Here is a 14459-nt window from a genome sequence, read left to right as displayed (position 1 = left end):
ACACTGCTGTGGCAGGAAATGGCTCACTAGAAAGACAATGATCTCTATGAATTACCAGCTTCTGATGGCTCAGGAAAAAGCAAGTACTGTGGGGTCATCAATACAGCACGGGAAAATAACACTGCAGAGACAAGGGACCAACCCCATGACACCACAGTCACCTAAAGGCTGCAGATACTTCACAAATTCATACCTGGGGCTAAATGGGTATGCATGATACAGGGCTTTAGTTCCAGCGCTTGGGAGGTAAAATGAGACAGATCTATACAGGAGTTCCAAGCAAGCAAGGGCTATATAGTAAGACCCTGCCCCACCCTAACTGCCCAATCCCCACCCCCACAAAAAGAGGAAAAGAAAATAAATGTGTAGCAAGGCCAGAGGTCACAATCATTCTTAAAAACAAATTTTATGAAATCTTAAAAGTCACAATTATGTAAGATATTAAACATCTAAAAGCACATATTAAAAAAAAAAAGAGTAACACAAGGAAAGAAAATCTTCAATAATGGAGATCAATGGCCATGAGTTGGAAGTTTCTGTCATGAGACTACTCTTATTCCCTGATGTGATCACTGAAATCCCAGCATGCTTTGGGGAGAAATCGGTAAGCTGCCTATAAAATGTGAGAGCAAAGAATTTCAAAGAATCAGAGTATTTCTGAAAAAGCACACGGGACTTAACATGTGTAAACTTGGAGCTTATCACCAACAGTAGTGAAAACAGAGGGTGCCATTGGCATACAGACATAAGTACAAATGAACAGAGCCAAGCAGGGAACTTAGCAATAGCTCAGTACATACACAGACGCCTGGTCCCGGGAGACTGAAAATGAGACTCAGTGCTCAGCAAACCGAAAAAAAACATGTCTAGTCAAATAGTACTATTTCTGTAATAAATTCATAGAAAATCCAGCCGTTGCTTGGTGTCTGTTTTACACGTGTAAACTAATATTCTAACCATTTGGTACTTCTGCGTTTCACTTCCTTATAAAGACTATAGTGTGCCTAGAACACTGTGTCTGCTAAAATGAGGTATTTTCAGCATGGTGCCAATTTTATGTCAACAAAAATTAAAATTCCTCAAAAAAAAAAAAAAAAGATGCACAGTAATGTCCCACACTGAATCCCAACACTCAGGAGGCAGAAACAGGTGGAGTTTGAGGCCACCCTGGTCTACACAGCTAGTTCTAGGACAGTCAAGACTACACAGAGAAACCTGTCTCAAAATACAATAGAGAAAGAAAGAAAGAAAGGAAGGAAGGAAGGAAGGAAGGAAGGAAGGAAGGAAGGAAGGAAGGAAGGAAGGAAGGAAGGAAGGAAGGAAAAAAGCTTGTTACAAAAGTCATTCACTGGAGAAAACAAAATTTCAATGGAACTAAATATTTTCTTCCAAATACCAAAAACAACATTTTAAAAAATTTAACCCAAAAGTTATATACAGATCTTGGGACTGCTGTCCACTGCCTGCCTCCCTCAGTTCTTACATCCAATGCCCTAGTAAAGAATAAAGATCTGTTGGAGTTGCAATATGTTTGATATCCATTAATTTACATACCGATTCAGAAACATCTAAAACTTGTTTGCTGAGTAATGAATCACTAAAAATTTTTACCAAGGTACCTTCATATTTAGATATTTAGATGAAGCCGTTAAATCTTAAAAACAACTTTAATATGATTAGTTGCTTTCCCAAGCTCCAAGCCTTACCTCTTTAAAGCTATTATATATAAAACCAAACACTAAAGGAAATTTTCTAGCCAAAGTTACTTAAGTGCAGGTAAAACTACCTAAACATGAGCTGAAAACTGCTTTGCCAAAGCGGATGGGGACCGCGCAGGAGGCCTCAACCCTACACAAAGAACTACAGGCAGCTAAGGCATGCTGAGAGTGGGAGAGTCTTCCTCAGGGAGAAGCATGCCAACTGCTTATCCAATACCAAATGGTTGGCCTTGAAAACATACATACAGTAACAGTGTACAGTCCGAGCAGGCTATATTTAGAAGTAGAAACACACACACACACACACACACACACACACACACACACACACACACACACATTCATATAACAATAAAAAACCCTGAGGCCATGAAATAGACCAAGGAGGAGTACATGGGAGTAACATATTTGGAGGGGAGAAACAATGTATCCCATTTCAGTGGGATAGCTTTTCCAAGACAGGCTGGCCTTTATTGAGTTTCCGGCATAGGGAAAAGACTGTCACAAAAGAAAAACCATAGAAGGTTGGTGAATATTATCAAATACTCTTAACATAAAATCCATTCAACCCTTTCATTTTAAGTTGCAAAACTAGGTAACTGAACTGTGCACATGGTTAATCAAAGGCTACATCATACAAACTGCAATGGTTTACACCACTATGGAACAGCTGTCTCCTTGGTTTCCAGTCTCACTCAGATCCTAAACACAGAGGGTTTTCTTTATAAGCAGACAAGCCATTGCTTTTAATAAGAATCTTTTATTGTTTATTATTAAAATGGAAGGTTAGTTGGTACAATGCTATGCATAATCTCTCATCTTTAAAAAATTAAACAAATGGATAAAGATAGAGAAGCAGAATGAGCACGTAGAAGACAAAAATAAGCATAATGTCCCTGTTATCCCTAAGGACTGATGCTGTCCTTGCAGCTTGGTAACTTTATGGCTTGCTCCTTTACTCTGTACTTGTTACTTTTTACATATAATTAACACTCAAATGTTACATACAGGTTTAAGAATGCTTCATTCAACTCAGCTAGTTAACTCAATCAAATGTCAAATTGTTAAAAATAAAAATAAAAAATAAAGCCCATTCTCCAAAATTGCATTGTTTTTCTATAAAATCTTTACAACAGGCTTTTAAACAAACGACCTAGCCGCAAAGGCATGTAGCGCCGACCCTGAGCTAGTTGCTGTGTTAACATCAGGATTTATGGGAAGTGTTCTTTGGGAATAAAATGATCATTTACATTACACGTAGAGGAAAGTGAAAAATTGTAAAAGTCGTGTGCCAGCACTGAATCCTATCATCATTTTTATCTTTATTTATAACTAGACGTTTAAAAGTTGAGTTATTCCCCAACACATTACCTCGCATATCAAAAATAAAAATACATTGTTTGCTTCAGGGTAACTTTAGGCCAAAGATGAAACTGCCTTGAAAAAAAAAGTTTGTATACACAGCTTAAATTTTACATTTAACCATGTAAAAGGAAGCTTTGAAAGGACAAAGCCACAGACTAACTTTAGGTTGCCCCACAGCTCGTCCATGGAGCCATGGCCAGGAGTAAAGGTTATTAACAGTTACACAACATACATCCAAAACTCCCACTGAGTCTAAGGAGAAAGGAGGTGAAGAGAAAGGCATCCTAGAAGGATGTCCACAGGACGCCGAGACTGCTATCATCTTTTTTACTTCATAGAAGACCGATTCAGCTATACAGTTTGAGGATTACAGATTATCAGTTCTCAGTTGTTGGCCAGAATACCTTTCTTTCTAGCAGCTGTTACTTAAAGCAAAGATTAAATGCTTGCGGAAACAAGAATGCCCAGAAAACTACAGGAGCCCACATATCCTTTTTCTTAAAATTTAATTTGTCATATATAAGGTTTTTATATACAATCAGTGTGTACTGTAACAGTTTTTTATATTAAAGTCAATCAAGTTCATCTAAAATGTTAACCTGGCTGCATAGCACATTTGACATTATTGCCCACATGAAAGGGAAAACAAATGGATTTACAAGAACGTTTGGCCGTGTTGGAGTTTTTAAGTGTTCATACACCTACCCTTGTAAACCAGTTGCATCCGGGAACTCTCCCAGAGCATCAAGTTTATGTCTTACATGTAACCCTCGCCACGTCTGTAAAACTACAAACACAATATTGACTTTAAAAAGGAGGGGCAAAACATGTATCTAATAAAAATATTCAATATAAAAAGGACTAAAAGAAATAAGTGGCCCCTTTCCCCATTTTTACATTCTAAACAATGATTCCATCAAGACAAATCATTAAAAAGTGTTATTACACTGATTTTTTTTTTTTTAATAAGAAGGCCTGAGTTGGTAGGGAAAGGAACAGTCAAAAGAAGCCTGAGAAGGGCAAGGAAGGAGAGCTCATTTAATCCATTTACAATAATTTACAGCCAGCTTCTTCTGTAAAAAGGCATAATAATAATCACAGACAGGAAATTCCCGGCTATATTACAAACTTAAGTACAGGATTTAAATATTCAAGCTTGTGATGGGAGCGGCAAGGTGGTCGCAGTGTACAATGTAAACAAGTAGCTTTGGAAAGTGAACAAAGTCCTTGAGTGATTTTTCTTTATTAAGAAAAGACCTCTCTTTCATTCCTTCCTGAAACATGATCACAGGTCAGAGTAAAGTTCATATACAAACATAATTTAAATGGAGTCAGTCTAAAATCACTGACGTAAAAACAGTTTTATACAGCCTACACGGGAGGGCAGTGCTGAGGTCCCTGGTATAGTAAACATTTTCCATTTCTTTAAAAAAAGAAAAAAAGGTACTGCAGTATTGCAGTACAGTGCAGCATAATCCTTAAATATAAAAATATTTTCTCTTCTGTTGGGATAATAGACCTTGCGTCCTGGAAAGAAGTAACAATACTGCTACTGATAGAAGAGCTGTTTGTATCTTTCAAGTCATGTAAGGCAATTACTGTGTTGGTTTATGATCTATGGCTAAAAGAAAGTCCGGGAAGACAGACTCCTCAGCTTCCGTTATGTCTTCCGACTACTCCAGGTGTGTTCAGGCGTACTTCTGTGTTCAGCTGAATGTTCAAATGGGGACCTGGAACCATATGGAGACCTCTGATCTAAAGGTGACCTAGGGCCACTGCTGGCAGCTCGGTGGTCCAATTGCCAATCTGAGAGATAGCGATAATCCCTGGAGGATTTATGATGTGTGTGATCAGAGCTTGAGCGATGGTCCGAGTGAGATCGGTGGTCGGAGTGACACCTGTCCTTTAAGCCTCCTTCCAAACTTGGCCTGTGCTCTCGACTCCTGTGGTCATCCAGTTTTCTGTGTTTCTCTCGGTCACTATAGTACCTAATGAAAGAGAAACTTAGACTCTTAGTCAAATTAGTAAGTTAAAATTCCCAAATAAAACCATACAGAAAAGTATAGATACTTTAAAATGTATTTTAATCATGCAGAAGCTCACAAAATGTCATGAAAGTAGCTTAGAACCACTACTTCTCTATTACAACACAGAGCCACCTCATACAGCCGCTGAAATCACTAGAAATCTCTATACAAATTCTGGTTCACAAGTCTGGATAGAAGCATGCAAAGCTCCCTGAGAGCATTTGAGCCTCACTTAGGAATCGCTTGTGTCAGTGCAGTTCAGTGAAATGCACAGAAAGAACTATGCAGTTTCCCCTCGGAACTGAGGCCCTTTACAAACCTCTAGGAAGAAAACCTAGAATGCCAGAATGTACTCTGAAAACTCATAAAAAGAAACTTCTCAGTAGTTGGCGATGTCAAACATTTTTTTCATTCAACTAGTTATATAATAAGTCAACACACATCAAGAAATTCTCCCCATAATACAATCTGGCAGCTCAATAAGAAGTCTCTATATATTTGCCTTTTCAAATAAAATGCTCCAATTAGTGTCACAAACACTTTCTCGTGAAATTACTGGTCTATGTAGTTACAGATATAGCTTTTCTTTTCCCACCACCTCTAACAGAAAGCCTTTCTATAATGAGTGCTTATACCGTGATGGCTGTGAACACCACTGAACCACAGAGCCCCTGGGACTTCTCCACGTGGTGAGCACGCTGAGGCAGCACCTGCAGGCCCTCCGTTTATTTCTGACTTTGACTTTTACTTCTCAATTTTCCAATAAAGGAATAAAACGTATTTTGACTTAATATAGATTCTCCCTCCTAAGGATTTCAGTATCCAACGTAGAATTCTCTCCATAAAAAGCCTGTACTCCCACCAACAAACTGCACTATTTAAGATTACAGACCCTCAAACCTCATTGCATATCCTGATGTCATTTAATACTTCAAAACCATTGTAAAGAAAAATTTATAAACATTAACATGAAAAGCACTATCATTTTTTTATTGATAAACAAAAAATGCTTGATCTGTTCTCATGAAAATAGTATAGGTCTATCCCAACTGCAGGAAATGTACTTAAAAAGAGAAGGCTGAGAAGATGGTAGATGTTAAAGCCGTTCTCCAGCTTACCTGCTGTCTTGCCTGTAGTGATCCCACTCACGGTGGTCTTTGCCATTGCTGAATGAGGAGTAGGGTCTCTTCCGAGAATCACTCTTTTTATAAGAATCTCCCTGATGGCGGTCCTTGTGATGATCATGGTACTGAGACAAGTGTCTGTCAGAAGAACAGCTGTCCCTGCTACTGTCATCATGATTTGTATTCTCTTTTAACCTTTCCAAGTCTATTAGATAAATAAGTGAAACTTCATTAATACAAACACTTACATAACAGTAACTCCTGCCCAAACAAAATCAATTCTCAAACATAGATAGCTAAAGCACTTAAAGGGCTTGCAGGTAAGTGTAGGTACCATCCCTCATCAAAGCCTCTTTGTACCAAGCAGAGACATCACAGAAAACTCCAACTGGACCCTGGGAAACTCAGCTCCAAGGACAGATCGATGTCACAGCTCCCGTGTTTGTGACTAAGAGAACACTGCAGAGAAGGAGGTGGAAACCCCAAGTACTAGGAAGTCTGTCTCTCCTAGAAATTACTGCCATAATAAGACCAGAGCAATGGTGTTATCAATGGACATATTAATATGGAAGGGAAAATTTTACAGGGTCCTAGCCCTCAACAGAGAACTACAGGCAAACTAATGACTTCTTGACTGAGAACTTATAGCTTCTCCCAGGGATAAACCAAAACACATGCAAACAAACAAACAAGACTTACAGGTTCTATTTATGTGTGTGTGCACATGAATGCACACACGCACCCCTAACCAAAGAACAAGAGGCCATCAACTTGAGAGTGGGAAAGTACAGACAGATTAGAGGGAAGAAAATGATCTGATTCTCTTTCAATTAGTAGTAGTTTCTCAACATAAAAGTACTTTGAACAAGAATAACTTTTTAAAAATTGATCTAAGAAACAAAAGAAATGGGGACTAGGGAGCTAGACATCTTACAGAATAAATGTGTTCATTGCACAATTCTGAGTCCCTGAGCTCAGATCCCAGCACCCACATAACAAGCCTGACCAAGCTCCAAGGAAGCAAAGAGTAGAGGATTTCTAACACTTGCTAGAATGCAGACTGAAAAAACATGTTACTCAAGTTTTGAGTAACATGTAGAAAAGGATATGAAGGGCATTCAAAACCCTCGCTAGCCTCTGTGTTCTCACACAGGCACATGTACCCACATGCATACCCTCACTTGCACATAAAAATAAATCTACACAAACTAAAATGAAGCCAACGCACAACATCGGGAAAAAAGGAATGAAAGGGAAGAAAGAAAAAACTTCTTAAAGGTTTACCTTGGTTCCTAATTGCATGAGTGGTAGCAACATTGCTATTCTGGTCACTGTTTTGCTAAAATAAAATGCACAAATTTTAGACATGTTTAAGTAATTTAAGTAGCCTAAACTACTCTTATAGAATGGGGGGTGGGGGTGGAATTAAGAAAATCCTGATGCTGAATTAAGATCTTCAAATACCAAGCATACATAAATATAAAATATACAGGTATCGGGCTGGTGAGATGTCTCAGTGGGTAAGAGCACCCGACTGCTCTTCCGAAGGTCCAGAGTTCAAATCCCAGCAACCACATGGTGGCTCACAACCATCCGTAACAAGATCTGATGCCCTCTTCTGGAGTGTCTGAAGACAACTACAGTGTACTTACATATAATAAATAAATACATCTTAATAAATAAATAAATAAATAAATAAATAATACAGGTATCTTTAAACAAAACAATTTTCCATGTTTTAAAAAACTGATTTTGAATTAAGTTTAGACTTGACAAAGAAGATGATGAAAACCATGTGCTGGTCTCATATGCTCATCAGCCACCCACCAATGTGAAATCATACCTAATATCAGCTCAATCATGTTCCAGTCAGATCTCTCCTATGTCCCTGGAAGCCAATCTAAGCCTACACGTCAGCTAGCCATTATGTCTCCGCGGCAGTCTTTCCTTTGATAACATTTTTATGAGTCTTATTCAGTAGTTTTATTGAGAATCCCTCCAATACAGTTTGTATGAAATGTTCCCATGGCTAGATTCAAATCCTATACTGTTGGTGACACTGTCACAGTGGGGCACGTTTGTCTACACTGTAGCCGAGGTCTTCATGTTGTGATTACTTAAGATAATGTCAAACAATTTCTCTTTTCATCTGAATATCATGTTCCTTTCATAATTATTATCCATGAGACCAATATAATATCCTGCTTTCTTGCCCATTGATTTAAGCTTATGGATTTATGCTTTGTACTATTAGTTTATGGTATTAACTTCAATGGTATTTGGTTTAATTTATTCATTACCTATTTTATTAAAATTCTCCATTTATTTTTAAATAATATGTATGGTGTTAATGATATAATTTAAAGAATAAAATATTACATATCAATTACCTGAGATTCTTGTCGTTTCTTAATAGCATGCTTATATAATTTATGTAATTTCCTTGCATCAAACTCAGTAAACTTAGATACAAAAATCCACAGGTTTCTAGGAAAAAAAAAATGGCAAATTAGTCTGGTAATAAATATTTAGCCTTATCATAAAACTTCTTATAACCATTTTTTATACATAAACAGAGTCATATCTCTTTATGAACCAAAGTCTATATTAAAGAAATTAATTATTGGAGACTATTAAGATGACTCAGCAGGTAAGAGTGCATCCTACCAAGTCTGACGGCATGAGTTCAGAGCTAGGAGCCACACAGTGGGAAGAAATTCTCTGATCTCCACACATGTACACACATACATACATGCACACAGAGGCACACACAGAAAAAAAAACACTTTTAAGTAATAAAAAAGGAAATTGGAGTGGGCTGGAGGACAGGAGAATGGAACTGAAAATATAGGTAGTTAAGTCCCCCACTGGTAGCGTGTGGATCTGCTACCAGAAGATCTGACCTAGAATGGCTTATAATTAGGATGCTAGTTGTTGTGCCTCCCCCAAAAGAAAATTAATCTTCATGTTTACTTTTTAAATTTTCAAGTACATTTAAGTAAATGGTTTTATTTCTCTTCCAAATCACTATTTTAGTCTTGGAAAGAAATCTTGTGTTTGACCCTAACATGAAATGTACCAAAGATACGTAAAACTAAGCAAACAGTCAAAGATTCATTCTGTAGTACAGAGTACATGTATAACATCAGATATGCTTATTGTTGAGTAAGAAAAAAAGCAATGGCAGATAACAGATTAAGCTGGTAATGATCTTAAATAACATTACAATAATTATCATTTTTTAATGGTAATGTAATGGTCCCAAGAATAATATGAACAGGAAGTATGAAATAGGAATACCCCAAGTGTATATCTAATGTCTAGGCCTTTTACCATCCGAAAACAGATATTAATGTAGTGGCTATAGTGTTTATTTCAGTGTGTACATGTGTGTGTGTGTGTGTGTGTGTGTGTGTGTGTGTGTGCGCGCATGCATAGTCAAATTGTATACTACTGTTCCAAATTATCAAATGTCCTTTCAACAATAAAACCTGCTAGGTTAGTAACTTAAAATATAATTTGAAAGCAAACTCGATTGAAGTAACGAATTGAATGTCTCCCAAAATCTAAAACACATAAAATTCACCTAGCTTTTAAATTAATTTTATAGACTAGTTTTAACATATACACATTCTACATCAAAACAAGCAAAGCAACTCTTCTCCTAGAAAGAACTAAAATTAGAACAAAAGTCTTTTCATTTTCTAGGCTACTAGCCACTTGGGGGTCTCTTTCCTCTTCTGCCTGTAAGGAAATTTGAATAAGCACATACTGTAAGGATGAACAAATAGCAGGAAGAAGCATGAAATCAGGGTTGGTTAAGGACTAAATAAGGGCAAGAGTAAAGGAAGAGATATGGAGACAAGCAACACTCAGGGCCACTTGGGCCTCGTGAAAACCTGCTATTACAGAACATTTCTAAAATATGAAAGGAATCTAAATGGAATTACCATATCAGGGCAAACCACTCCTATACTATACCACATCTTATACTACCAAGTAAAACCTACGGAAACCCCACAAAACACCTCAGACTACTGTCAAGGCTATTGGTCACTCTCAACAATAAGCATTAAGGCCCTGTGCTGAAGACAACAGCTCTATATGTCATAGAATATAGGGAAGTCCAGATGGTGCCTAGAGCCTTCAGCCCTACTGACCCGTGTTCAGGTTCTATAAGGTACTTTGCAAGTACCAGAGAAGGAAATTAATCATCAGCCCAGCTACCATCATGCAGTGGTGAACTCCTAAAGATATACTGAGGCAACAGTGGTACCGACCTAAGAACTAAGTAACCACTCCCTGATTGGATTTAAGCCCCACTACATTAGATGGAACCCATGCCTGACACTGCTTGGGTAGCCAAGAACAGGCCACAGGCTTAGGGGAAAACTAATTACACATATTGACCTGCTAAAGGAACATAAATAAACTAGGAGCAACATTCTACTCTGCGCATTGATCAGTGCCTCACCCAGTCACCACCAGAGAAGCTTCCTCCTGCAGTAGATAAGAACCAATGCATAGACCCACAACTGCACAAAATTCAAAGAGTGAGAGACCTTGGAACACTCAGTTCTAAACGGGCTATCTTCATCAAATCTGTCCCTTTAATGCTAGATCCATATGTAGAAGAGGCAGGAAAGATTGTAAGAGCCAGAAGAGATGGGTAATTCCAAAGACATAGGACCTCACATATGATATCAAACACTAAGGCAGCACACACAGGGCCTGAACAGGTTCAGCCCAGCTAGGTTCCAGGTGCTGAGATGGGGGAGTGGACATGGACATCCACCCCTAGTCAATGCACACCTGCAAAGCCAAAGCTAAGTGTCCCCAGTGGATCCTCACTGTGTATATTAACCACACCTACAGGAAGTGCCAGGCCTAGCAGTCGTTGGCCAATAGGAAATGAACTTAATGAAAATTTCAGGCTTTTAACTCATATTTCTGTTTGAGCACCTTTTTGGGCTTTGGGGATTTTTTTGTTTATTTGTTCATGTTCATTTTTTAAAGGGGGAGAAAGAAAAGGTATGGAACTAGGTGGGTGGGGAGAACCTGAGAGAAGCTGGGAGAGGAGAAAAAATGATCAGAATATATGATATGAAAGAAATTGAATAAAAAAGGAGAAGAGAAACTCATCATTTACTGAGAAAAAAAAAAAAAAACCCAAAAAACAAAAAACCTAACTAGAGGGAAAACTAAAGGATGTATTGCCTATGTGGGCAAAGAAAAAGCAAGACCAGAGTGTAGCCTTTGGAAGGAAAATTACCCAACAAGCTGAGACATCGGCAACATTTCCCGACCCTAGTGTCTCTTCTTCCAAGCAGCCTACTTCTCTTGTCCTAGTGACAACACCTGCGTCAACGTCCCCACACGTCAGTCACTAAGAAATGTCAGCAAGGCGTTCCTGTTGTCTAGGAAACAGGAACGTAGACATGCCTCTCTGCAAACATAAAAATCTAAATACTAATTACAAGGTTTTCAAAACCTGCAACTAATGTAAAAATGACCCTCAACAATCTTCCCAAATGGCAATCCATTCTTGCCAAAAGGCATTATTTTATAAGCATTGCCAGACTTTCAAATCTCTTCACTAAAAAAAACCTAAAAATTAATGGGACTCTTGAAATAGCTAAAGATTAATTTACCACACTGTCTTTACTTTCCTAATTTTTTACCAAGAGTAACAGTTTAAAACACGCGTGGAAGCCACTGAGGGCAAAATCAACTTTAGACCTTGACTGTGAAGATGGAGACTCTGGCCATTCTCACTGAAGCGCACTGTTACTCTCGCAGAACTCACCACCACTGCTTTACCACTGCTTTACAGGCAGGGATCCCCTGCCTTGGAGACCATCATAAAGTTAAGGAAAAACAAAACAAAAAACAAGCAAAAATCTTAGGAAAGGCCAATTCTATTTACACTAAGGAAAAGCATTCAATTCTAGTAATTATTCCCAGAACCAATGGTTCCTCTTTCTGCAGGTTTACTTACCAAGAGCCTGAAAATATTAAATTCACAATTCCAGAAATAAATAGCCTATACACTAAACTCCATGTAACCATGACTGTGCAATGAAATCTTATTCCAACATAACCCAAAGTCCACCTGGGATGTCCATCCGTCTTCCTGAGTTACACCCATGCTACATATACTATCTGTGTGCTGGTTATATTATAAACATTTAAAATTTATAAATGAATTTTAAAAACATGGTTTTTCACCTCAAAATTGGAAGTGGAAAAATAAACCAAGAAACACAGTAATGCTTAAAATTATGACTTCAACATCTCCTCAGAGCTGGCCCTTACTTTCTCCACTGTTTGATTAGTTCAGGATTGGAATATTCCTTCAAGCATTCAGTGATATGGTCTCCGATCTTGATTAAGCATTGTCTAGTGTGCTCCAGCTGCTCTCTTTCTGAAAGGCCTTTCTCAGGCCTGTCAAGTTGTTTCAAAGCTGCTTTCACCGGTCTCATTCTTTCTTTACACTTGAAAAGGAAAAAAAATACAGGTATTAAAAACCGAGGTAAACCCTGACTTTGTACTGCCTAGTTCCAAAATAAGCAGTTACACATCTGAGAACTCTTGAGGCAGAGGCAGGGAATCCGAATTCTAAGTCTTTCTTGGTTATATTTGATGCCAGCCTTAGCTACATAACAGACTTTCTCAACAAAGAAACCAGATAAAATACTTTACAGGCCTACCACACTGGACAAAAGGGGCCATGTGAGGGGACCTTCCATTCCCTCTTCAACTGTAGCTTTATTCTAGTTGCCCTCTGCCAACTATTGGTTTGACAGTTTATATTGCTGAAAATGTTGTAAGCCAGATATGGTGATTCAAAACTAAAATCCCAGCACTTCAGAGGGTGAGGAGTAGGAATTCAAGGTCAAGCTGAACAACAGGTGGGACCATGCCTCAAAAACCCAAGAGGGCTTGTCAGATGATTGGGCACTTGTTGATCTGATTCCCAGAACCTACAGCTGCAGGTGTCTGCACTGACACACACAGCATAGACATACACAATAAATTAAATTATTAAATTCCAAAGAAGACAAAACAAACATACAGAGTATATATTGTTTTCTTAGAGTTATAAAAAGCCTAGGAAATGGATAAGTAAACAAAACAGATGATCACTTTATAGAATCAAGACTGTGATAAGACAAGTGGCAGTAGCGGTAACTAAGAGTACTGAAAGCAGAAAACAGGGAGCCTTCTATTTAATTAGAAATTTAGGGAAAAGTGATGTTTGTGAAGATTCTCAAAGTGTTTGACAGTTTTAAACCAAAACAAATGCTCCCATGGCTAGAGCCCCGTGAGAGGCGTGGGGCTGGTGAGGATTAAACACACAGAAGCTGTTTACAAGTCTGAGAGGTATTTTTAACCTGAAAGAGATTATGAATGTGACTTCACCACCCTAAACAGTACAAACTTCCATATGCAAACACGGTTTAGGATGGGGAAGGCCAAAGCAGTACCAGCCTCTGAAGACAAGACACAGGCAACTGTGACTTAGTGATGTAGTAGCTATGACTTACTGAAGCTCAGAGCATCTAGCTCAAGAATATACGCTTAAAGTTATTCCATTCTTTTTCTCTAGGATGTACAAAACAATAAAGAAATTCATGCATGCACTGGGCATAGTAGGTAATGTTCTAACAGAAGGCTAAAGAAGATACATAAGGAAGTCACACAAGCTTGAGAACTGATCTCTACTAATTCTGTAGACAGGCAGGTGGGCAGGAAGAAGTGTATTCAATGTTCCTATCTCAAAACTCAACAGTGGCAGCACCCATCCAAGAACATTAAATAAATGAAAGAAAATAAATAAATAAATAAATAAATAAATAGGGGGAGGGAGAAAGAGAAAGAAAGAAAGAAAGAAAGAAAGAAAGAAAGAAAGAAAGAAAGAAAGAAAGAAAGAAAAAGAGAAAGAAAGAAAGACAAAATGGAGGCTAGATTAAGATCTAGGTCACAAAGTCATCCAGAAAAAGAAGGAAGGGAATCAGTCGGGGAGGTCATAAATCCAAAGAAACACAACACAGGACATATGCTCTTGTGCACACAAAATGCAAGTCTACAAAAACTAGTGGGAACCAGTCTATTTAAAAAGAGCATTGAAAACAAAGGTCTACACAGTGAGTTCCAGGACAGCCAGGGCTACACAGAGAAACCCTGTCTCAAAAAACCAAAAAAAAAAAAAAAAAAAAAAAAAA

The 14459-nt window shown here is 38.1% G+C and overlaps 1 protein-coding gene across 1 annotated transcript in view; it reads right to left on the bottom strand.

Annotated features, from left to right (window-relative positions):
* Positions 1-4107: 4107 nt before the first annotated feature.
* Chd1 (chromodomain helicase DNA binding protein 1) overlaps positions 4108-14459 on the bottom strand; it is a 66443-nt gene continuing 56091 nt past the window's right edge. The window contains exons 32-36 of the mRNA XM_021221055.2: positions 12550-12728; positions 8625-8721; positions 7519-7573; positions 6229-6439; positions 4108-5071 (exon numbers count right to left, since the gene is read on the bottom strand). Coding sequence (XP_021076714.1) covers positions 4744-5071; positions 6229-6439; positions 7519-7573; positions 8625-8721; positions 12550-12728 — 870 coding nt within the window. The 3' untranslated portion in view covers positions 4108-4743. The remainder of the gene's footprint in view (positions 5072-6228; positions 6440-7518; positions 7574-8624; positions 8722-12549; positions 12729-14459) is intronic.

Source organism: Mus pahari, chromosome 21 (assembly GCF_900095145.1).
Source record: "Mus pahari chromosome 21, PAHARI_EIJ_v1.1, whole genome shotgun sequence".
Taxonomy (NCBI): domain Eukaryota; kingdom Metazoa; phylum Chordata; class Mammalia; order Rodentia; family Muridae; genus Mus; species Mus pahari.
The sequence above is the reverse complement of the archived record's forward strand: the minus strand, read 5'-3'. Positions and strand labels throughout refer to the sequence as shown.